Raw genomic sequence first — 25696 nt, forward strand, 5'->3', positions numbered from 1 at the left:
CTATTTCCTCCTTTATTTATCTGGGCAATTTAGAGTTTTGTAAGTATTCATTCATTTCACTTAGATTGTTAGACTTATTTTCATTTAATTGGGCAAAATAGCTTCTAATGATTACTTTAATTTTCCTTTCATTGGTACAGAACTCACTGTTTTTATTTTTAACGCTGGTAATTTGATTTTCTTCTTTCCTTTTTTAAAAATCAAATTAACCAGTGCTTTATATGTTTTTTCATAACTCATAGTCTTATTTTTAGTATAGTGCTCTTACTTTCAATTTTGTTATTTTTCCCTTTGATTTTTAGGATTTCCAATTAATCTTTAATTAGAGATTTTTTAAAAAAATCCTTACCTTCCATCTTGGAATCAATACTGTGTATTGGTTCCAAGGCAGAAGAGTGGTAAGAGCTAGGCAATGGGGATTAAGTGACTTGCCCAGGGTCACATAGCTGGGAAGTGTCTGAGGCCAGATTTGAACCTATGACCTCCTGTCTCTAGGCCTGGCTCTCAATACACTGAGCTGCCCTCTAATTAGAGATTTTTAATTTGTTCTTTTTTCTATTCTTTTCATTTGCATGTCCAATTCATTGATCTGCTTTTTTTCTACTTTATTCACATAGGTATTTAGAGAGATAAATTTCCTCCTAAGTATTGCTTTTGCTGTATTCCATAAATTTTGATATCTTCTCATTGTCATTCTTCTTAATTAAATTGATTTTCTATAATTTTTTCTTTGGCCCACCCCCTTTTTAGAATTAAATTTAGTAGCCAATTAATTTTTCATTTGTCTTTCCATGTATTTTTCCATGTCTTTCCTTAATCATTAATAAAGTTATTAATATAATTTTTATTGTTTTATGATCTGAAAAGGATTATGTGCTATGTTTTAATTAAAATGTTGGTATAATATTGTTATAGTGTATATTCTTGTATATTTTTGCATGTTTTTATATAGTAACACTAAATTGATTTTGAATTATCTTTTGGTAAGTTTGTTTCTGTAAGATTATAGTTAAAAGTGTGTTATTGTTGTAATTGAAAATGTCTGTAACTGTAATATCTGTATGAAATTGTGTGACTTGCATTTCGCAATATGGTTTTCTTTCTTCCTTCCTTCCTTTCTACCTCAGTTTAACTCTTCCTATTTTAATTTTAAAATAAGTTTAGTTGCATGAATTGCTTCATTGAGGAAGAATGTTCTCGATGAAGCAAAGGAGGGAATGTTATCTTTAGGATTTATTTAGTTTTATTATGGATAAGTTTTAAGAACAGAAAAAGGGGTTTGCCTACTTTACTACTTCCCCTTTAAGAAAGGAGACAGAAAAAGGTGGCTGTGGGCTCTTTTAGAAACTAGGAGGAAGAGGGTGGCAGTTAAGATTCTAGGGATCTTCTCTGCTTCTTTCTCTCTGGAGGCTTTGCTCTGAGGAAACCTGTTATTTTCTTTGAGAGAATTAACTTTGAGAAGTTGAATTAACATCTAAAAGACCTGAAGAAGTGAGAGCTTTTCTCTCATTGAAAGAAACAGCTGACTTGAACAGAGTGTGGTGCTGGCTCTCTGTGAAAGGAGTCTGACAGCCTAGAAATTCTAACAACCACATTTGGCAGTTAGCTTCAAACAGTTTGTTAATTTTCATAGGTATTTTAAGAAGGTTAATATAAATTTAAGTTCATCTATTAGAACAAGTGTAGTTAGATAGAATTGGGTTTTAGACAGTTGAGAATAGTTTAAGGAAGTTCACCTTGTTGAACAAGAAGAAAATTTAGACTGGGGCTGGGGGACTTGATTTAGAAATATTAGACTTAGGATTTCCTTTTTATTCTTATCTCCTTTATCCTGTCCCTGACTCCCCTCATAGATATAATTAAATAAGAGTTGGATTAAGCCATGTCCAGCATTTCATCCACTGCCTTCAAATAGTTTACCCTTGACAGCTTTAGCTTATCTATACCATCGGATCAGTATCAAGTGGCTATCAATATTAAACCCCTATATAAGATCAATATTACCCTCAACAGTTTCCTTTCTTTCTTCCCTATCAATCAGTCAACAAGTATTTATTAAGCACTTGCCATGTGCCTAGAACTGTTCTAAGCTCTCATATACACTATAGAGATAATTGGTTTTTCACAATTTGAATACTGTTTTTGTGAAGTAAGTTAAAACTTCATAGAAAGGATATAGACTTTGCATAAAGATACTCTACTCAAGTACCTAATCAAATAATTGTACTTTTGAGTTATAGGGGCAGCATGATATAGTAGCAAGCAGGGTGGTGAAAGAGCAATGGATTTTGATGTCAGAGGGCTGGAGTTCAAATCTTGGGCCTGATACTAATTATGCAATTTTGAGCAAGACTCAGGAAAAAGTAATATTTTTAGGGAGATGTAATTTTTTTTGGTCCTAAAGACCTACACTTAACAAAAATTTGTTGAATTGTTTTGTAGTCACTTAACCTTTCTGAAGCTTGATAAAATGGGAACGATAATACCATCACATATTGGTTGTTTTGAGGAAGCTCTTTGCAGATCTTAAGATGCTATGTAAATATGAGATGTTATTTATATTTGGTTTTCCTCTTAATCTAGAATTTGTCTTCTTTGTTTTAACCTATTATTTAAAAATTAATTTCTATTCAATGAACGTCAATTAAGTGCTTAATTAGGAACTGATTTTACTTTTTTGTATTCAAAGTAGTGGAGATAGACAAAAATTAAAGTAGTCCTGACCTCAAGGATCTTATTTTTGTTTAGTCTTTTTGATTATTTATGGTACTAAAAGCACTTATTGCATTGAATTTGAGACTGAATTTTTTTGTTACATTTAAATAATACTTCTCTAATCATAATATTTTGTTAACTTTTCAGTACCTGACATTTCCCATCAAGATGTTTTTGATTTGAAAGTCACTGCACAACTAAATGCATTTAATATCTTTGTCTGTGATCAGAAGTGTAACATTGCAGATATTAGAATACAAGGCAAGTAATTATGTAAATCACTTCTTTTATCCAATATAGTGTTATAGTTTAAAAATGTAACAAGTTTTATTTCAAAGTTTGATGGCTCTTTGCTTCTAAGTTTACAGTACATGGTGGATGTATTGTGAATTGTTAAGGGGTTACATTGAGCAATTTTTTACATATATACTGTATAATTTTAGAAATGGAACTTTTTTAGAATGAAAAGTTACCTGAGAGTTTTTTCCTAGTTATTTCAAGTAGACTTTAAACAAAGCAGTGAAATAATTTTCACATATGTTCTAGACTGACAAAATAATTTTAAAACATCATTTTTAAAGCTTATAAATTATTAGGCAGTAGTCATAACATTTTCATTCCTTTTAGAGTCATATTATATTGGAGCAGAAATATTGAATACAAAAATATAACTGGTAAAAATTGTTCGCTTTTAAGGTTGTTACTATGTTAAGAGTCTGAAAAGATTTTAGAGCCTTATTGATAGGTCTCTATGATATCATGATATCATTTTATGATAATATTTATATACTCTTGAATAGTCATTCTAATGCATTTATGTTGAACAGTTTGGGAGGTAGCTTATTGTTTACTTTTTTTTTAACACTTTTTTTTTTAACACTTTTTAACACTTACTTTCTGTCTTAGTAACAACTTTGAGATAGAAGGGTGGTTAACGTGGTTAAGGGACTTGTCTAGGGTTACACAGCTATGAAATGTCTAAGAACAGAATTGAACCCAGCTCCTCTCAACTCCAGGCCTGGTGCTGTATCCATTGAGCTGTCTAGCTTCCCCTATTACTTGTAAATATATGCAGGACTGATTAATTGCTTCATAAATGTGAAATCCTTAGTAAGTTTATAATTTGTTTATAAGATAGACATATTTTTCAATATGTATATTTTCTTACTCTGTCCAGGAAGTTTCAGTTCATCTGTATAAGAATTTTTTTTCAGAGACCTGATTTGAAAATTATCCATGGTGTAGATCTAGTGCAGGATCAGAAAAAATATAGTTAAAGAGGACATCTCTTTATTAAAATATCTAAAGTCTGTCTATGTCCTAATAAAGGTTTGGATGTTTATCAAGTATAATAATTTACTGAAGCAACCACATACTTAGGATATTTTTGGATATTTAAATTAAGATTTATAAGGATAATTGTCTTGGTACTAACTTGGACTTTTATCTCAAATTTCTCCCTATGATTTAATGGCTTTATAGCTCTTTTTAATTCAGATGGTACTATTTGCCCTAAGATGTTATGTAATCATGGGAGATTTTCTGTTTTTAAATAAGGACTTTTAATTATTGAATGTGATGTTAGAAATATTAGTGACTATGTAAAGCAGTGGTTCCCAAACTTTTTTGGCCTACTGCCCCCCTTTCCAGAAAAAATATTACTTAGCCCCTTGGAAATAATTATTTTTTAAATTTTAATAGCAATTAATAGGAAAGATAAATACACTTGTGGCCATCACTGCTTCCTGGATTGCTGCAGCACCCACCAGGAGGTGGTAGTGCCCACTTTGGGAATCACTGATGTAAAGGTTTTGATTGGATCATAGATCTGAGCTCACACTTGAAGGGACTTTGGGGGCTCTCTTGTTCAGTCTTTTTGTTTTTCAGGTGAAGACTCTCAGGCTTAAGCTAGTTAAATGGTTTGACAGTGGTGACAAAGGGAGTAAGTGACAGGCACAGAGGCAGATTTTAATAGAGAACCTGGAAATTTTCTCCCACAGTACTACTGCTAGCTTCTAATATGATAAAATAAATCCTTAATAGTGGACTGGCTAGCATTCATATGTCATTGTAATGGAACATGCAAGGCAATGTTTATTTTTAGTTAGAAATAATTTAAAATTATGATGTCATTTGTAAAAGTAATTCAGCTAGTGCTCTCTAGTCTTTAGTTTTTATTAACCATTAGCCATCTCCTTAGGCTAGTGTTAATCATTAACTCTTGATTATCTGTAGTGGATCAATTAGTCAGTCAATCAGAAACATTTATTAAGTCTCTGCTATGTGCTTGCTACTTTGCTAAGCATTGGAGATACAAAAAGAGTCAAAGGAAAGCTCCTATCCTTAAGAAACTTAAAATCTATTATGATGAAACTGCATCACGTTATTAATCTGATTGTTTTCAGTATTCTAGAATACTTGCTAAAACTTTTCACAGCTCTATTTAAAATGCTTACTTTTTATTTGAAGAGGCCCTTTGACCTTAATGGTAGTAGTATCTAAATCAACACTTTAAAGTTGGTTTAGTTAAAAATCATTCTTTTCAGCAAAGAGAATTGTTGTTACTCTATATCTTAACAGGATTCCATTTTGCTTAAATATTGCTAGATTTACTTTGTGTTGTACTTGCAAATAAGAGAGAAAACTAATTGTTTCCTACAGGAATGGATGCATCTATTTCTGTGCAGTCGAAGGAGACAGAAGTTTTTGCCAGGCTTAAAGATATCATAGTTACAAATGCTGATCCAGTGTCCATTCATAAAAAGGTGATTTTTAATAAATAGAAATTTCAAGATTAAAGTTTATTTTTTGTAATTTGGATTAGAGAAACAATAAAAAAAGGTTTGTGAAAACTATTATGACCAGGAAAATAACTGAAATTTTCCCAAAGTAAAACTATTTAACTATTAAAAAAATCATTGGGGAGATATATCCATAGATATGTATGTATGTATGTATGTGTCTATCTATCTATCTTCATATTTACAGTTGAAGAAACTAAGGCTCTTGGCAGTTAGGTTATTTGACCATGGTGACACAGGATGTATCAGAGACAAGATTTTAATGGAGGTCCTTGAACATTAGAATTAACACTTTCCTTTACAGTACCTCTACTGCCTTCCTTCTTATAATAAAATAAATCCTTAAAATGTACTAGTTAATGTTCAGTATTCAGCCTAATGTTACATGCAGTGAAATGCCTGTGGATGTGTATATATTCCCAACTGACTTTCTCTCTCTCTCTTTTCCGTTCTCTCATTTTTTATTGATAGTTTGATTAAAAATAACATATTAGTTGTCTCATTTCTCTTCTGTATTCAATTGATTCATAAAATTTACCATTATGAAAGAATCATACTCCTATTAGAGGAAGAAGGCTCATTAAGATTAAACTGGTGTGATAACACAATGTGATACTTTCAGGCTGTCTCTATAGTGGGAGATGAAGTCTTTAGGTTCCAAATGACTCTTTATCCAGATGCCACTGAGGGAAAAGCCTATACTGACATGTCTAAAGTAGATGGCAAACTAATTCTTAAAGTTGGCTGCATTCAAATTGTTTATCTTCATAAATTCTTCATGTCTCTTCTGGTAAGTTTCTTTTCTATTCACTTTTTTTACATTGGGACCTAAACAATTTTTGTGACCATTTTTGACCTGATGTAGTTAAAAATGTTCCATATTTAACATTATTAAGCCTCATTTATGAAACATACTAGCTGTGTGACCTTTTAGATAAGTAACTGAACTTTTTATTGCCCCTAAACATCTCTATAAGAAAATTAGTTGTAGAGTTTGTGTTATTTTACATTAGTAGAGGGGATTTCCTCATTTGGACTTATAGTCTTGAAATCTCATTTCTGGACTAAACCAAGAGAAAAATATCTGAAGGACTTTTCCTTGGCATATATCAGTTATTAGCAGATAATAGATATTAGAATTAGTGAATTGTCTCTCTAATTTTGCCCTATGAGTTTCTATAAGAACTGGAGCATTTTATTTTACATGTTGCTTTTTGGGGAAAGTCCATTTAACTTCTAAAATTCACTTCTTTTCTCCCAAGGGGATAATTACTTTTTTCATTGAAATTTAAGTGGAAAGAACATATGAAATTTTATCAGATTCCATCTTAAAATAGTTTCAAATTCATCAGATGTTGACTAGGTACTAATTTGTGTGAGGCATTTTGCCTGTCACCGGTGACATAGCATTAGATATGACACAAATCTTATTTTCAAGGAGCTTTTATAATTTCATGTGTATGCCAAACACATAAAGTATGGTGATTAAAAAGAAGACTATTTAAGGAGGGGTCCTGGCAATGTTGCATTATATATTTGAAGACGAAGAGGACACTTTCATGCCAAGGAAAATCCAAGATTTGCTTCATTGGAGGTGATGGTCCCTGAGATGAGCCTTGAAGGATGGGGTAAAGATGAACAAATAGAATGGTAGATGGAGAGGGAGAGTCTATTACAGGAAGTGCTCTAATTGTTTTTATAGCTGTTTATTAAAAATAAAAAATGTTATTCTCTACAACTTTGAGGACTATTCACTTATGGAACATTTTGGTGATTCAGGATAGCTATCTGTAGTGTAAACCTGTCATGTAATGGATATAACAAACTTTTGTTAGATCCCTTGACCAATACTTATTATTAGCACATTACCTCATCAACTACTTAAAGTACGGAGAGAGACAACTTCTATGCATCTTTTTAAAAAAATCTTCAGTTAGCTGTTAGAACCACTTTTCTTGAGAAGACTTTATTTCCTTTTCCACTCTCTACTTTTTTGGGTTTTTATTTTTTAAGAAAACTACCAAATTAATCAAAGGTGAATATTCATATTATCCACATTGTTTAGTTCTTCACTTTTTGTGCAAATATGCTTGTTTTTCACTCTCTGAGATGATGTTCCCTTCCTACAGAACTTCCTCAACAATTTCCAGAAAGCCAAAGAGGCCCTGAGTACTGCTACAGCCCAGGCTGCAGAGAAGGCTGCTTCTAGTGTGAAAGATTTTGCTCAAAAGAGTTTCCGTCTTTCCATGGACATCAACTTGAAAGCACCAGTTATTTTTATACCTCAGTCTTCAGTATCCCCTAATGCTGTTTTAGCAGATTTAGGTTTAATCAGAGTTGAAAACAAATTTAACTTGGTCCCTATGGAAAAATCTTCTCTTCCTCCAGTCATTGATAACATGGATGTACAACTCACTCAGTTGAAGTTGTCAAGGTATAAATACACTTTTCCCCCATTTAATTGAATAATATGGCATTTAGTGAAATGTAATCTTGAATTTTGTTTGGGTATGATATCGCAATAATTGTTTTATCCTTCTCTTTAATATCATCATCGAATCATTTGGTGTGCTTAGCAAATTCCTTTAATTAATTTTGTCAAATTACATTTCTCAAACTTTTAACATGTAATGTACTGATATATGGGGAGGGAGATACAAAGATACATAAGATAAAATTCTTGCCTTCATGGAATTTACAGTTTGGTAGGAGTAATGAGACATCAGTACATTCAGGGTCTGATTTCATTAGTTGGGTCCTTCTTCCCTTCATGGAGATCAGAATCTCTCTCTATGACTTAATCTTCAAGAGCTGCTGTGGCTAAAAAAAATTCATCATATTATGGCCATGACATAGTCTAGCAAGGGATTCTTAGTCACTTCCTAGCTTTTGTTATAAATAAAAGAGAGGGTAAACTGGATACTACCACTGTTAATTGGGTGACAGCAGTGGTAGTTCAGATATGTGGCTAGTCTTGCCAACTAGCTAGATGTTGTACCACCTCCCTCCTTTATAACAGTGCCCAGGCAGGATCCTTCAGGTCAGTAGATGGTATCCCTTCAGGTCCCACGTGGGGTTGATTAATGATGGATATTGGGCTCTATTAGCCATGGACACGTTTATCTGACTGCGTTTGCTCCCTTTCCAGAGGAGTGATGAAACAACCACTCCAGGAAGGTACTTGAAGAGCTTTTTATATATTTAACAAGGAAGGAATATTAGAAAATGGGAAGAGGAATAGGGAAACCCTCACCTAATTTGATAATAGTAATCCCTCAGAGCTGTAGGCAGGTGAGTGATTCTGGCTTGTTATTAGCTCCCCTGGCTCAGCCTGGCCACAGCCAAACCAGAGCAAGCAAGCTGTTGTTTGATGTCTTTCAGCTTGCCAGATGTTATGCCTTTCACAGCCTTTAGGAACCACCCTTTCCACCCTCTTCTTCTCTTGCCCACTTCCCGGATCCCTCCTGGGCCCTGGGATACCTAGATACCTAAGGATGGTTTGGATACCTAAATATCTAGCGGACAGAAGAATAGGAGGATTCATGGTCTGGATACAGGTTGGCAAATGTCAATGAGATACAAGACAGGAGTTCTTGCAAGGTTGAGCCAAGCAAGCCTCAGATCCCAATAGACCAGCAGGGTCTACAGATCCCAGGTCCAAAGGAAAGGAAAAAAACCCCCTGTCAGGGGCTGCCAGGGTATTTATACCCCCCTGGCCAACCACTTTCTCCCCTGTCCTCATGGCCTCTGGGAACATTCTTATGTCCAAAGGTCTTCACCTGTCAATCAACGGTGGGACTCTTGGCTCCCAGAGTTTCAATATAACACTTTACATAGGCTCTACTGGGACACCCTTGGAGAACCCAGGGTCACTTCTGTTGCATACCGTAGCGAGTAATAAGCCATAATCACAATTAAATATAGGACTGAAAGTACAAAAGAGGTAGAAAATTTTGTGGCAGTTCAAAAGGGTTTTTAGAATTTATATTTAGGTTTTTCCAGTATATGAAACTTGTCCATTAAAATAGCACCTTTATTAAGATAATTTAAAACAATAAAAATAGTTGTGCTTAGTATATTGGGCCACATAACACTCAGAAGATAGTTTTCAATGAGCATAAGTTCACTGAATTATACAAATATTATGGAGATACTTCATTCAGTGATTGTGCCTATAAGATTATTTAGGTCATTGAACACTGCATAGAATTGATCTCAACAGTTTAATCCTTTTTTAAAAACAACAGACCTTATGTTAATTTTCTTTTATATAAGTTTGATGGTAGTATATTAACTAACAATAATTAATAGAGGTCTCTTAAAAGAGTTTTAATTTCTTGTTTCCATTCCTTTTAAATTGAAACTTTATTATAAAAATGTCTATTGTTGAGAATGTAGAATTGTTTACTAGCTCTATGGAATGACATGAACATTTTTGTTTAGGAAGTTGGATGGGTCAAGGATAAGGACAGGTTAAAATAAAAATGTAGTGCTACTTGTTAGTGCTGCTACATAGGTAACTGGAATAAGATAAGTAGTGTAGCATTTCTTAGTGTGCATGACAAATCTCTAAGATTTGATATATTTTCCTTTCTAGTTTGATATTTTCTAGTTCTAGATGATATTTCTAGTGTACTATACATGAGGTAGATTGTGAATTAGTTTTCTTGGCCTTTCATTGTCAACAGTTCTTCTACATTGATTGCATCTTCCTATACTGTTACTACATTCTTTTCTGTTAGCTTTTTTCAAATCATATATTTACATATCAGCAAGGATAAAAAAGCTTAGTTACCTGTATTGTAGGATATTTGTGGTTTGGGAACCTCAATCTGTATTAACTATGGTTGCCTGTAAAAATTAGTATGATTATTGTTTATTGAAAAATAAAGCTATTCAACTTATAAAGTCAAAAAGCTTTTTATAAATTATTTCCGTGTGATTATAAGTATTGTAGTCTAAGAATACAAATGTTTATCTTTGTTCATGAACAAATAATAGTAAAACTATTCTCCATTATAATCAGTTTCGTTTTTGTTTCACATTTCTAACAATTTTGTTCTCTTCTCAGAACTATTTTGCAGGCTGAATCTGTAATACCTGATATTGAAATTTTACAACCAGTGAATATGCATTGGTCCATCCAACGGAACTTAGCAACAGAGTGGTATACACAAATCCCAGATATGAAGATAAAAGGAGACCTGAAACCAATGCAGGCAAGTATGGAAAAAAAAGACTATGGAAATCAGCATAGTTTTGAGTTTTTCATTGTGTAGCTCTCATGGTGACAAGTTTCAAAGTGATATCTGGAGAGGGATTAATAAGTTAATTGTAAATGATGCCATTTTGTTTTTCCACACTTTTCCATTTTCTTTTATTGCATCATGTTCAGGTATTGTGCATAAAAATCTAAGAAGTCTTCTTTTAAAGTGTCTTTAAAACATAATTTGTAATGCCTTGTTGGTTATTACTGCATTCCCTTTTTCATATATAAGAATCTTATGAATTAATAACTTTGCAAATAAAACATTTATGATTTTATAATTTTGTGTTTTAATTATCTTCCACAAATAAATTGTGGGTGATTTTTAGATTGCCCTCAGTGAAGAAGATTTAACCATCCTAATGAAAATTTTAATTGAAAATCTTGGAGAAGGATCTTTACAGCCAAGTTCCTTACAACCAGAGTGTCCAAGAGTGAAGATGGAAATATCTCAGAATGGTTCTGACTGTGAGAGAGGTAACAGCTAAGGTTTTTTGCTAAAGTTGGCAGGGGGAAATTTTTTTTACTTAAATTTTTAAAAATTTGGTAGCATTATTTCTACAGTTTACAATTTAAATGCAAGATATTTAGCTATTTAAAGGAGAAAAAATTTGTATAAATACAAGAAGGAAGAAAGATCATAGGCACATATACTCAGATGATGAACTAACCAAGCAACTTGCTATGTGCGATATGAACAATATGGCACAGGAAAGTAATGTTTCACTTATTTGGTGACATTGGGAAAATAAAGCATTTCCCCAGGTAATTAATGTTTATTATGTTAAGCATTCAATATTTTCTTGTTAATTAGGTTTGATAGAAATCTTTCTAAAATTTATTATATTCTTGTGTTTTTTAAAACTGATTGTTCAGGTTATAGTTTAACTCTTTCTTCATGGTTCAAGAAGATGGTACTGTGGTTAGGATTCTGGACTCGGAGTCAGCAAGGTCTGACTTCAGATATTTCTTTTGACATAATAGCTTTATGATCTGACACAGGACCCTTAACTTCTGTGACCTTCAGTTTTCTTGTTTGTTAAGTTATGGGGTTGAACTGGATGTTTTCTTTCATTCCCTCTCACTCTCTTCTCTGTTTTCTCTGCACTTTTAGTAACCTTATCAAGACAGATGCTTCACAGTTCTGTTTGTCTGGCCATAGTCTCTCTCCCTTGCTTCCAGCCCCCCACAACTAATTGTTGGTTTATCATTCAAATTAGATATACTGCTATTGTCTCAAATTCAACACATCCAGTATAGAACTCACTACTTTTTACTTTGTGCTCATGCATGATATGCCTTTTTACTGTTTCCCCCTTGCCTTAAATAAACCCTTTCCTTTCTTCTCCTTCAGAATTCTCCTCCCTTTTGCAGCTCAAGTCCCACTTTTACATCAAACCTTTTCTCCCAATAGCTAGTGCTTTCTTTATCAGAATATTTTGTATTCACCTGTACTTTTTCTATTTATGTCTTTTGAATTAATGTATACAGTATTCCAAAAGTCTTAGAACAGTTTTAAGGTATTAAAACTATAGATATCAGTCTCCCTATGTGGAATGTAAGTTCTTTGAGTAGGATTTCATTCTTTATATTTTTTCCCTAGCACTTAGCATAGTTCATGGAACATAATAGGCACTTAATAAAATTTAAAGATCTTCAGGGAAAGTAGTTATATAATTTTATTCAATAATTTGTTCTGTCATATAACAGTTCAGTCTTCCTGTTTAATTTCTCAGTAATGCAAATTATTGCCTTCTTTTGATCCAACTACATAGTGAAAATCATCCTCTAAGTAAAAGGATGTCCAATTTAGTTGGGATTACAGGGTTTGGAGGAGAAGAAATAATAAATATTAATGTAAAGGGAGATTGGAAAGATATGAAGAGTTAATAAAGTTTTATAGAAGAAATAGTGAATTATTGGAGTTTAGGATGTAGGTGAGGTCTGTGGTTCTGTTTTCACTTGTAGAAAATCACTTTAGCAGGAATGTGAAGGATGGTATGACTTGGGGAAAGACAATAGTCTGGGAGACCGGTTAGGCCATTATAATCATCCAGGACAGAGGTGTTGAGAGTCTGAATTTAGGGTGGCTGTTTAATAGAGAGAGGGATGTGAATCAGATGTGATGGATGTTGTGGAAGTAGAAACAACAAGATTTGGCAACTTGTATTAATGGTGTGAAGGATATTAAGGAATTAAAGAAAGTGCCAACATTACAAACTCAGAGGACAGAAATAATGGTAGTGTTTTGAGAGATATAGGGAAGTTTGGAAGAAGAATGGAAAGATAATGAAGCTATTGCAAAAATGTAGAAAGATTACAGTGAAGAATAGTATTAGAAGGATGCTGGTGGGGAAAGTAAATATGAAAATGTTTTGGAGGTAGGATCAAGAAGACTTGGTAACTGGACATACATATTTATGTGTGTGTGGGTGTGTGCGTGTGTGCGTGTGTGTGCATATGTGTGTGCATGTGTTGTTATTGACGTAGGTATGTCTCTACTAAAGTTGAGAGGATAAACTAAATGGTCTCTTGAACTCTTTAAATTTCATGTATATGTGTGAAAATACCAATATAGAATACATACTAACAGTCTTTTAAAAATACTTCCACCTTTTACTTTAAAATAAAACTTATGAAGAGGTAAAGCAGCCATTATTATCCCCATTATACAAACTGAGAAATTATTTTTTACAAACATATTAAGACTTAGCCACGGTCAGCAGAAATTGTATCCGTGCCCTTTATAATTAGAGAGATTTTGTCTATGCTACTTTGTAGACTACTAAGTTAATTTGGAAAAGATCTTAACTTATAAAACTTTGAAAAATATTTTGATAATGAAAAAAATTCCTAGATTTTCCTTTATTTGTAAATAAAAAAATTTATGTTTAACATTTTTTCAGGTTCAGCATTGTATACTCCTGAACAAGACATGACAGACTTGAAGATTTCTGACAGTCAAGGTGTTACTCTTCAATTTGATTTTCACTTTGAGTCCCTTTCACTTGTCCTCTATAACAATGATGTAAATCAGGTATGTAGTAAATCTCTACAGTAGGAATTGTAGTTAAACAAAATAGAATACATCTATGCTCCCAAACAGATTATAATAAAAAACTAAAGATAAATTTCAAACATGCTATTGAAATTGGACTTTATATTTAAAAAACACTCAGATATTTGTTGAGTAAATGAATAGCATTGTGAATTCTTAAAAACCCACTAGGTTTTATAGCAAATTTCTCTGATAAAGACCTTATTTCACGATATACAGAGAACAAATCAATTTATAAGAATATGATTTATTCCCCAGTTAACAAGTGGTCAAAGGATATGAACTGACAGTTTTCAGAAGAAGAAATACAAGCTATCTATAGTTGTAGGAAAAATGCTCTAAATCACGATTGATTAGAAAAATACAAATTAAAACAACCCAGAGTTACTGCCTCTAGCCTATCAGATTGACTAATAAGACAGTAAAGGAAATTGATAAATGTTGGAGGGGATGTGGCAAAAAGGGGTCATTGTTGATGGAATTGTGAACTGATCCAACCATTCTGGAGGGCAATTTGGAACATGCCCCAAAGACCATAAAACTCTGAATATGCTTTGATCCAACAATACAACTACTAGGTCTGTATCCTAAAAAGGTAAAAGAAAAGGGACCTGTATATTGAAAAAATATAGGAGCTCTTTTTGTGTGGTAGCAAAGAATAATTGGAAATTGAGGGGATGTCAGTCATTTGGGGAATGAATGAACAATTTGTGGTATTTGATGAGAATAGAATATTATTGTATTTTAAGAAATAATGAGGAGGGTGCTTTCAGAAGATATGATCTGATGTAGAATGAAGGGAGAAGATCCAGGAGAACATTATACACAATAACAACAATATTGTACAATGATCAACTGTGAATGACTTATCTATTCCAATCAATATAGTTATCCAAGGCAATTCTGAAGGACTTATTATGAAAAATGCTATCCACCTTCAGAGAAAGAATTTATGGAGTCTGAATGCAGATTGAAGCATACTTTCTTAAACTTTATTTTTTAATCTGCATTTTTTGCAACATATTTAATATAGAAATATGTATAGAATGACTTCACATATAATCAGAGAAGCACATGGAGGACTGGAGAAAATTTGGAACTCAGAATCTTAAGAAATTAAAGCTAAAATTGTTTAAACATGTAATTGAGAAATATTTAATGAAATAAAAATATATTGGGAGAAAAAAGAAAAAAAAAAGCTAGGTCTCTAAAGTTCTATTTTATTTGCCAAATTTGCAAATATGTTTTACTAGTTGGTGTTTACTTGTTTCCACTAATATAGTGGCTTATAGCATTTTCAGGTACACATGCAGATAAGTGATAAGAGTACTGCCAACAAAGTGGTTTGTGAAGTCTCAAGGTAGTCAAGGTCATTATGATCCTGGGAATTTAAGTAGAGTGCCATAAAAGAGGGGAATTTAATCTGGATGTTGAGAAAAGAGAGAGGAAGAACTTCTTGTTGTCAGGAACAGTATGAGCCAAAGCACAGAGACTAGAAAGCATATGATGGCCAAAATGAAAACAGGGTGCTTCTATATGTTGTGAGTTCTCCGTCATTATAAGACTTCAGGCAAAGATTCAATGAACAATTGGTTGATATCCTGTCAAGGAAATTCTTTTCCAGTGATGGATTATTACTAGACAGCCAATTATGTATTCCATAGAGCTCTGATATTCTGTGATTCTGTGATATTATTTATCATTCATTTTTACTATCTTTCTTTTAAAAACTGTGCCATAGAGTTCCACAGTTTCATTTCACAGTGACCATTTACGACTTGGTGAACTCAGGCTACACCTTATGGCTTCAGCAGGAAAGATGTTTAAGGATGGCTCACTGAATATCTTCCTTAAACTTCAGACTTGTACACTTGATGATCTCAGAGAAGGTGTTGAAAAAGCTACATCACGGTTTGTTAATGCTATGTTTTGGTTGAAATACATATTTGAGGTGGAAAAATGTACTTGATTTGCTAACCTTGCTTGTCAAACTTAAGATTTTCAGTAAAGTCTCATTTGAGACTGACGTATTTGGCTAAGCATATTATAGTTATGCTTTTCATGGCAGATATGAAATAATAGTCATGATTTATGGAATTTTAAAATTTAATCTGGGAGTAGAAATAAAGATAATATTGTTTTGGGAAAGGTGATGCTTTGGTAAACTAGGGACTGGATTAAAGATTGAAACAGTGATTTCAATGGTCTAGGGACCTCACTGAGTGAGGAAAATTTTTACCAATGCAGATTGATATTTTGTCCACACTTTGTTTTCAGAAAATTTCCTCTGTCACTGAGTTGTTAAGTGATTTGGTGGGATCATGTAGCCTTATGAATCAAAGGCAGGAACTGAACTCAGGCTTTTTTTACTTCAGACTGGATACTTCTTTTGATAAACTGTTTCTCTGGATTATTTCCAGTGAACACAATCCACCTTCCTTGAAACTGTAGAGATCGTACTTCCCTTGCCTTATTTGTTTATAAGGAACACAGATGGGAATTTCATGTCATTGGAACATCTTTTCATTAATCTACAGCAATAATGAGAATTTCAAGCAAACCTAAAAGACACATATTTTAATAACATTCTTGAGATTTACCTCAATTCATAACTAAGAAGCACCTACTTTTGTTTATTTGTGGAAAAAAGGTTAATGCTATTTAATTTTGAAATTCATTGAACATATATTTTCTCTATATATGATTAAATGAAATACTTTGGACTTAACCAGTCATTTAGAAGCAGCTTTTAACCTTTCCCTACTTCTTTCCAGAGGTGGGGAATTATTATAGCTGCATACAATATTAGACATTTTTGACATTCTAATTTTGTTGTATTGTTTTCTTCCTCTTATTTTATTCTTTATTTTAAAAAATGACTCTCTTTGAAGGCAAATTTGCATTTGCCATCAGCCTTACCTAATATATTCTTATCTTATTGGTGACAGATTCTTTCTTGATCTAATCAAAATGTGTAGTGCTTACCAGTTGTCCATATTAAATGTTCAGTAAACTTGATGAATTAAAATGAATTGATTGGTTCTTCAGGTTGTAAAGGAATATGACAAGATTAAAGAAAGTTTTATTTCTTAAAATAAGATAAGGAGATTGTAGTCTTATAAAAGCTAATGGGCCCAGATTGATGTATTCTTTAAAATGATTGAATTTCTCATCAGAAGCTGGTTTGTTAAGTTACTGTAGTGTAATGAAAATATTTCATAATGTTTTAGTAGTATGGAGCACACAGTAGTGATTGACAGGTCTTATGTTGACTGATTAATTAGTTTTCAGTTAATACTGACCCAAACCAGATTTTAACAGGTTGAGTGAAAAATAAAATACATTAATCATTTAGAATTATGCTAAAATATTTAATCTTGTTATTTTTCAGAATGATTGACAAAAAGAATAGTCAAGATAAAAGTTCAATGATCGATATAAATTACAAGCAGAACAAAAATGGAAGTCAAATAGATGCTGTTCTTGACAAGTTGTATATATGTGCCAGTGTGGAGTTTCTAATGACAGTCGCAGATTTTTTTATCAAAGCTATTCCTCAAAAGTCAACTGGAACTGAAAAAAACTCACAGATCGTGTTAAGGCAAGCTACTTCAGCAAAAGTCAAACCAGAAAAAGGTTGGTAGAACTTTTTTTTTCTGTCACAAAAAGAAGCAAAAGGAAATTATGAGATTGCCAATTAGATTTTAAAGTGTGTTCATGTAATTTAAAAAATATTTACTACTTAGAAACTCTTTAATGGAGCTGTATATTGGAAAGAACACAGGAGTGAAATTTAAGAAGACCTGCATTCTAGCTTAGTCTTGGCAAGTCTTAAACCACAGTTAGGCCTCAATTTCCTCTGGAAAATAAGAGGATCAGACTAAACTATTTCCAAAGTTCTTCTTGTTTTAGATATCTATATCATATGTTTTGGGAATATTGTTATATCTTAAGAAAACAAAAATCTTTATGTCTCATTAAACTTTTGAAGTAACCTACCATGTAACTGATTTCTTCAGGTAATCTCTATTTTTTAAATAGCCACAAAAATATTAAAAACTAGAAAACTGACATGGAGTTCATATTGCAAATTTTGTAGATAGTAAATTTACATAAGTTCACTGAAAAGTAAAATTAAACAAGTACCAGCTAGTAATATCAACCAAGGATTTTCTTTGTGTCCCTTGCTCTTTCATCCCTAAATGTTTGAACATAGCAATAAATATGTAAAAAATTTGAAAGGAAGATTTTTTCCAGTGTACTTAATATTTCTGTGAATGATTGATAACTGTACAGTACTCTATTTACACGATAACATTAATGTTTTGACATTGTTAACATTTTTGTGTCTGATTTTTTTCCCTCTCAGAAAGTTCTGGAAGGCCAAATATGACTTTAAAAGCAAAAGTAACAGATCCAGAAGTGGTATTTGTGGCCAGCTTGGCAAAGGCTGATGCTCCAGCTCTGACAGCATCATTTAAGTGTAACCTTTATTTATCGTCCTCAAACCTTGAGCAGAAGATGGTAGCATCTGTGAAAGACCTTAAAGTGCTGGCTTGCCCTTTTCTCAGAGAAAAAAGAGGAAAAAATGTTACTACGGTAAGAGTCACTTTTGATTCTAATTTTCAGGTTAAAGAATTGCAAAAATGACAAAATTATAATATGTAGTAATTTTTTTCAACAGTATAAACGTATGTGCTAAGAAGAAAAATTAACTAACACTTGGCATAATTTGTAACATCATAATCCACTAAAAGTTTATTTTACATCATATGAAAAACAAAACTTTTACTATTTGTTATAATTACTACTCCAGTTACTTGGCATGCTTAATATGTAGCTCTTTGAAAGAAGAATTACAAAACTGTGATTTTTAAATGTTAATAATTTTTCAATAGATGTATAGAATGATTTAAGAAAAGAAATCTAGCCCTCTGCTTAGTCTAAGAAACTGAACTATTAATTTATAAACTGTGATATTTTAGTAACAATAGTCTAAAAAGAATAATTTTGTTTATTTAGACATCAAATGATTGTTTTTTTTTTACCATTGATTTGATAGGTTAAGTAAAAATTTGTTAGTTGAAGGTTATGCTTTTTCCCTAAACTGCCTACATTATAAACTTTTGAACTTTTCCTGTGGCATATTATTATTAGGTTTAATTAACAGATATCTTTAGTACATTATTGTTGAGTTTGAAAAAATGTTAAAAAAAGTTGTTAAACATATTCCAATGAGAGCTTTCTGCTAAATTGCTATTTTTGAATTGACAAGTCATTCTGTTATGTCCAGCTTTTTATGAACCCATGGACCTACTATCCATGGGCTTTTTTGGGCAAAGATGCTGGAATGATTTGCCATTTCCTTTTCTAGTGGATTTAGGAAACAGAGATTAAGTAATTTATTCAGGATCACATTGCTAGTACATGTCTGAAACAGATTTGAACTCAGGTATTCTTGACTGCAGGCCTAGTACTCTATCCCCTGAGCCATCTAACTGTCCCTAATATTTTTCATTAACCTGTAAAATTTTCATTTAGCTACTCTAATAAATTTCTGAAGAATATTAAAATTATACTATCAAGAAAATGTGTGTTTGGGAGGCTGGGGTTGGAGAGTAGCTTGACACATACTTCTATAGTTTAATAAGGATTTTGTGTAAATTAATGTAATAGATGTGGTATGGGGGGGGATAACAGTTTTGCAGGCTTTGCAGAATTCATTCTGTCAGTTAAGGAGTTTAGAATCTTGGGAAAAGTTCAGTTGGTCTTGGGACTCGTGGAGAGAACTAGGGTCCATCTGAGCTCCTTCTTGAGATTGAAACCTGGCCTATATTTTGCAGCTTTTCTTTTGAGATTTGTTAATTTAGCTAATTCCTTTGAATCTCCCTACCATACCCTATTTCCACCTTCATTCTCCCTGCCTGAATTTCTGCCAGGGTTTGAAAGGAAGGTAGTTCGGAGTGTTAGTTTAAACTTGATATTTTAAATAATCAAATAGGGCTTACCCTTGCAACAAATTATATATTGAATCTTTGTATCCAACTTTCCTAACCCCATTGATTACAAACCCATCTGAGAGCTGAATTAAGGCAGGTCTTTTCTCAGTCTCACGTTCCTGCTTCCCTTCCTCCACCTGAAGTTTCTCTAAGCGACTGTTAGGGCTTCCTTGTATCCTCTACCCTGCCAATCTATCCTAGAAGACAATAAACCCCCGTTTGTATTTAATCAAGACCTTCTGGTTACTTCATTAGTAGGTTAATAAGAGAGGGAGGAAGAGAGAGAGGAATAACATACTCTCTGGAGTTTGAGGGAAGCTGAGGGTATCCATTTTGAAGGAAGTGTAACTTCAATATTTCCTTCCAGTACCTTCCTGTGAAACTGACTAAAGCCTCGAGTCAGTACCAAGCTGGCTCTAACCTTGCTCTGTAAAAGTGTTCTTTTACTTAAAGGGCTCTTTCTGTTTCCCTTCAGTGTTTGTCTCTGACTGGGTCCCAGTCTGTGTTTCCCTGCTGCTATTGCCTGCCTTAGATTAACTCATCCTCTCCCTTGCAGCCCTTGCTACCTCAGTGTTATACTCCCTCAACTCAGACATTCCCTTATTTCTCATACTACCTCAACTACTAACCTTCATCATTGTACCTTCTTCATTCACTATATTGCCTTAGGGATTCACAAACCCTTATCCACAGTGCCTGTCCTTTATTCCAACCAGCTACTATAGCCTAGTCCCTTGATTACCTCCAGCCTTGGGTCCCTTGCCTTGCCTTATTCCCTATTCCTACTGGCTACTACCCCTAGCTTTAGTCCCATATTACATCCTGCACATTCCCTTATTACATCCTGAAAATCCCCTTATTACATAGATGAATTTTAAATCTATACTGATATAAGTTTTAGAAGCCTACATATATCCATAGATAAAAACTTTTGTCTTAAATGATTTTAGTAAATATGAAATAATTGCTTTTTTACCATGGAAAGATCATAGTAAGATCATACTAGTCCTCATATTGCTGTGCCATACTAAAATATGAATTCCATTTCTTTTGCTTTAGGTTTTACAGCCTTGCTCTTTACTTATGGAAAAACATGAGCATGTTTCAGGAGAACAAAATATAGATGTTCTAGTTGAAGAATTTGTAATTAAGGTTGGTACCAGTGAAAACTAAATTTTGTCACCCAAATGATTATATATTCCTAAAGGTCAGAGATCACATTTTTTTATCTGATGCAAAACTTAGCACATAGATAACTGATAAGTATTCATTCAGTTGAATTAAATTATTCAGAATTATAAATATTCAGTTCTTTAATCTTTAATATTTAATCTTTAAAGATTATAATATAGTTTTTTCAGAAAATCAGTGCTTTTCTGTTTTGTGTGTGTGTGTGTGTGTGTGTGTGTGTGTGTGTGTGTGTGTGTGTGTGTGTATGTGTATAACAGTAGTTATGGCTATAGAGAGTATTGATCTTTAGTGAGAATGAGACAATTTCTATTGGAAAAAAGTTTCCGGGATGTTTCTGAATGAGCTAATAAATGATTGAGTCCCACCATCCACAAACATGTTAAGGAAGGGATTCTCAGCTCACCAAGAATTTTGGCTTATTTATTCTTATATTTTCTCCAGGGTCTTGTAAAGCAAAGTAGAATGCAAGTTTTTTAAAGAGGTTCATAGAACTTTAATATATGTCAGAAATGAGAGAAGTCTGAAATTAGTGGGTCTTTTATAGACTAAGCTAATTTTAATAGAGGGAATGGGTTGTGTAAGGGAATTATTTGAGATAAGGCTATAAACTTTAAATATTAAACTAAGCAGTATTGACACATGTAGGAGAATGAATAAAGGTATTTTAATTGGAGAAAGGGAATATTACTTATCAGAGTACTGTTTGAAAAGGATAAATCTGATGGTAGTGTTTACAATTATTTTGAGATATGATAAGATTTAACATAGTTTAGGCATGAGTCAGTGAGAACTGGAATAGAGATGGAAAAGGAAGCATAACTAAATAACATGCCAAAGGAAGAATGAACAGGATTTGTTTTAGTTTGGAAGCTCTTTCTTGACTCATGCAAACCTTTAAAAATCCCTTAAAAAGCCAGGGTCACAGAATAACCAGTGAATACTCATATGTGTTTGTTTACTTCACATACTTCTGGCAAATAAAAATAATAATTGTAATTATGGATATCTATATCTTTAAAAGTGGCAAAAGGCTTTTCATATAATACCTCACTAAGCATCACAACAACCTTGTGAGATAGTACTAGAAGTTAGTCAATCACCAGGCTATTATCAAGTACCTTCTTTGTGCTAGGCACTGTGCTAGGTATTAGTGAAACAAATGTAAATGTGGGAGAGTCCCTGCTTTAATTAACTTCCTTCTGTTAGGAGGCCACAACATATTTAGAAATAAGTAAACACTGGGTTTATGCAAAATAAATATAGAATAATTAGCAGGAGGTACAATAACAACTAGGGTAATCTAATTATCCCTATATTATAGCTGAAGAAATGAAAATTCAGAGAGGTTAAGTGACTTGCCCAGAGCTAGGATTAGAAGTTGAAGAATTTTTGATTCTTATCTTATGGGTTTAGGGTGAGTCTATTGCAAATATAGTGAGTTGAGAAGTTGCATAAAGCTAGGGAAATAATGAAATATAACTTTTTTGTTTTTAATTTTATATAAATTTTGAGGATTTAGTTTTTTCACTAAGAAATTCTTTTTCTTTATTTCTTTATTATGCCTATTGTCATTTGGAGCAACTTTAATTTATTTCTTTTGTTTTTCTTTTTTTAAGGTTTCACCAATAATTCTCAATACTGTAATGACAATCATGGCTGCTATGTCACGAAAGAAACAAGATGATGATTCAAAAAGTACATCAGGCAATACTGAAAACCTCTGGGCTATCAAGTCTATTGATGATTGTAATTCTTGGTTTCTTGGAGTTGACACGGCAACAGAAGTAACTGAAACATTCAAAGATCTTGAACAACCCTCAATAAAGGAGAGTTTTGTTATGGCTGTAAAATCTGTTCAAGTTACCTTTGAATGTGGCTTGGGGCATCGAACTGTACCATTATTATTGATTGAGTCCACATTTTCAGGAACTTTTAAAAACTGGTCTTCTTTGATGGCTGCTACTGCTGACATGACACTTGAGGTACTGCCCACACATGTTCACCTTCTAGTGCAAAGTTATTGCAGTAGTTAACCCAAATTTCTAATATTGCAGTAATAATTTTTTCTTTAGAATTTCTTCACAGTTATAGTTATACATCTCTAATAAGTTGCATTGATTAGTGCAACTTATAATGACATTTATTCATTATTCCATTTTTAAAAACAAGTTATTTTTAGAAAAAAACCAATAAACTATCTAGTATTAAAACAAACTAGAAGAAAATGAAGTCAGGGTACTATCTTTGGATACATTTATACAATTATGTGAGTAATTAAATGACTGTTGATATGCACCATTAACCAGCTGGCTTATTTCTTCCTTGCGGTAGAAGCATTAAGTAGTTGAGACCAAAGCAGTTTTCCTATTTGAAATTAAATTCTATTTTTTTTTCCAGATTCACTATTATAATGAAATACATGCTGTTTGGGAACCTTTGATTGAGAGAGTGGAAGGAAACAGGCAGTGGAATTTAAAGCTTGAAGTAAGGAATCATGATGGTATTTTTTGTACACATCCTTATAAAAAGTCTGAATGTATTCATTAGTATATTCTACTGCATGATCTACATTTAGTTATTGCTTACAAACACTTAAAGAAAACTTAAAGACAAATTCTATATCATTTTTTTATTACTGTGGTTGTAGCTTCTATTACAATATTAACTAATTTTCATAGTATGCATTTGTGAAACAGGTTTTCAAAAGTTTTGTGCTGAAATTGACTCTTAGAAGCCAAACTTAACCCCTCATGATTTATTTTCCTCTTCATTAAGGGGAGTTGAATAGTATATCTGCCTCTCTTTGGTATTGAATAGCTGTCCATAATTGTGAAATACTTTATGAGCTTTTAAAAATTTTTGATGATAAATTGCTGGAAATTAATGATGTGTGAAAATGCATTGTTTCATTAATTTCAAGTTAAAACTAGTAAAAATATAGGAAAAGTAGAAAAATACTCCATGTTAGCACATTCTTAAAGAATCATTTTGGACCTGTAAAAAGGAATTCTTTAATTTCTTTAATTTAATGGGGGACCTGGAGGTCCTCTTACCATAGAGAAGTATAGGGATCAACCAGCCCACAGTGACAGGGAGTAGGAACCAAGGAGCCCCCTGTTGAGCCATTGTCAGTTGCAGGCTATCAGTTTTTTAGAGTTAATACTGGCAGTTGTGGGGAAGTTGGCTGCTGGGTGTGAGTTGGTCTTTGTGGGTTGGTTGCTAGTAGTTTTGGTTGGTATTTATATAAAGGTGGACCTGAGCTTACTTGAGAGGGCTTTTGGCTTTAGCCTTTAGAGGTCTTTTTACCTCTGGGATCTCTAGAGTAGGAGATCTGTCTCTGAGGCAAGGATCTGTTGTCAGTTGGCTACTGACAGTTGGGCTGCTATAGAAAACTGATTGAAGGAGTGAGTGAGTGGTAGCTGTTGTTATTTTAGGGAGTTAGGTAGTGTAAGGGGTATTAGGGGTTTTGGTTGGGTGAATATTAAAGGTTTGGTCTCCAGGGAATTGAATAATTATCGATCCCCAATGCTTTATTGTCTTTTAGATTGCTCATTAAGACATTATTAACAATTAGGCAACACTAAGTAAGTGTGCTTCAGAGAGTGTGTAAGAGAAGTAGATGACTGAAAAAATAACTGGTGCTTCTATGACAAATTATAAAAGGTTTTATTTTTTTCTTAATTGTATGCTAAAGAAGGCACATTTGTGTTAACTCAAAAATAAAATAAAAGGAAAAGTAATAGTGAAGTATGTTGAGAATTTCTTGAATTTATGAGACTTGTAATTGCCTTAATTTTTTTTTATAGTTGAAGAATAACCCAGCCCAAGATAAAAGTTTGATGCCCGGAGATGATTTTATTTTTCTTCCTGAGCCACAAACAGCAATTCACATTTCTTCAAGAGATACAATGAATATAACGATATCCAAATGCTGCCTCACAGTTTTCAACAACTTAACAAAGGTATACCTGCTATTTGTTTAAAATATAAATTAGTCAAAAAGTATGTGGATATAAAATGATTGTCATGAATTTCTTATAGAGAAATTTGTTTTTGTTGTTGGATAGCTGGTAGTGCAAGAGACTGTCATGTATTGTTCAAATTTGTACTAATATTGTTTTTATTTAATTTCAGGCTTTTTCAGAGGGAACTGCATCTACTTTTGATTATTCTTTAAAAGATAGGGCTCCCTTCACAGTGAAGAATGCAATAGGTATTCCTATTAAGGTGCAGCCTAATTCTAATCTCCGAGTAATGGGCTCAACTGTAAAAGATGATATTTATGATGTTGATGTTGATCAGAGTTTGGAACTGGAATATTCCGCTTCAGAACCCTTGCATCGAGGGAAACTATCTGTGTTGAGCCGTCAAGAAAGTTCTCTCTTTACTCTCACTTTTGGTATGTCATATTTATTTGATTGTATAATTGTCTTCTGTTGTAATTAACGTAGATGGGGAATAGTTAAAATGTAAAAATAATCTGAACTTTTTTTGGTGTTACTTGTTCTAGGCTTTAAGATCCCTTGAAATTGAGACTAATTCTTTAGTTTATTCCAACTTCCCAAATTTGTTTTTCTTGAAGTTTAAAAAGTTTAATATTAGATCTCAGAAGTCTAGGTCTGTACTTTTTGTCTGTTCAATTTAGTTCTAGCCAATGTTAGAGTGA

General features: G+C 32.8%; 1 protein-coding gene across 4 annotated transcripts in view; it reads left to right on the forward strand.

Annotated features, from left to right (window-relative positions):
• The window catches only part of VPS13C (vacuolar protein sorting 13 homolog C), a 210849-nt gene that overhangs the window by 124127 nt on the left and 61026 nt on the right, over positions 1 to 25696 (forward strand). For all 4 annotated transcript variants that reach the window (XM_044665387.1, XM_044665388.1, XM_044665389.1 and 1 more), the window contains 15 exons: positions 2863 to 2976; positions 5377 to 5480; positions 6139 to 6306; positions 7646 to 7950; positions 10588 to 10735; positions 11112 to 11241; positions 13695 to 13819; positions 15582 to 15751; positions 17232 to 17476; positions 18210 to 18439; positions 20899 to 20991; positions 22647 to 23012; positions 23428 to 23514; positions 24837 to 24992; positions 25165 to 25429. In XM_044665387.1, coding sequence (XP_044521322.1) covers positions 2863 to 2976; positions 5377 to 5480; positions 6139 to 6306; positions 7646 to 7950; positions 10588 to 10735; positions 11112 to 11241; positions 13695 to 13819; positions 15582 to 15751; positions 17232 to 17476; positions 18210 to 18439; positions 20899 to 20991; positions 22647 to 23012; positions 23428 to 23514; positions 24837 to 24992; positions 25165 to 25429 — 2706 coding nt within the window. The remainder of the gene's footprint in view (positions 1 to 2862; positions 2977 to 5376; positions 5481 to 6138; positions 6307 to 7645; positions 7951 to 10587; positions 10736 to 11111; positions 11242 to 13694; positions 13820 to 15581; positions 15752 to 17231; positions 17477 to 18209; positions 18440 to 20898; positions 20992 to 22646; positions 23013 to 23427; positions 23515 to 24836; positions 24993 to 25164; positions 25430 to 25696) is intronic.

Source organism: Gracilinanus agilis, chromosome 2, assembly GCF_016433145.1.
Source record: "Gracilinanus agilis isolate LMUSP501 chromosome 2, AgileGrace, whole genome shotgun sequence".
Taxonomy (NCBI): domain Eukaryota; kingdom Metazoa; phylum Chordata; class Mammalia; order Didelphimorphia; family Didelphidae; genus Gracilinanus; species Gracilinanus agilis.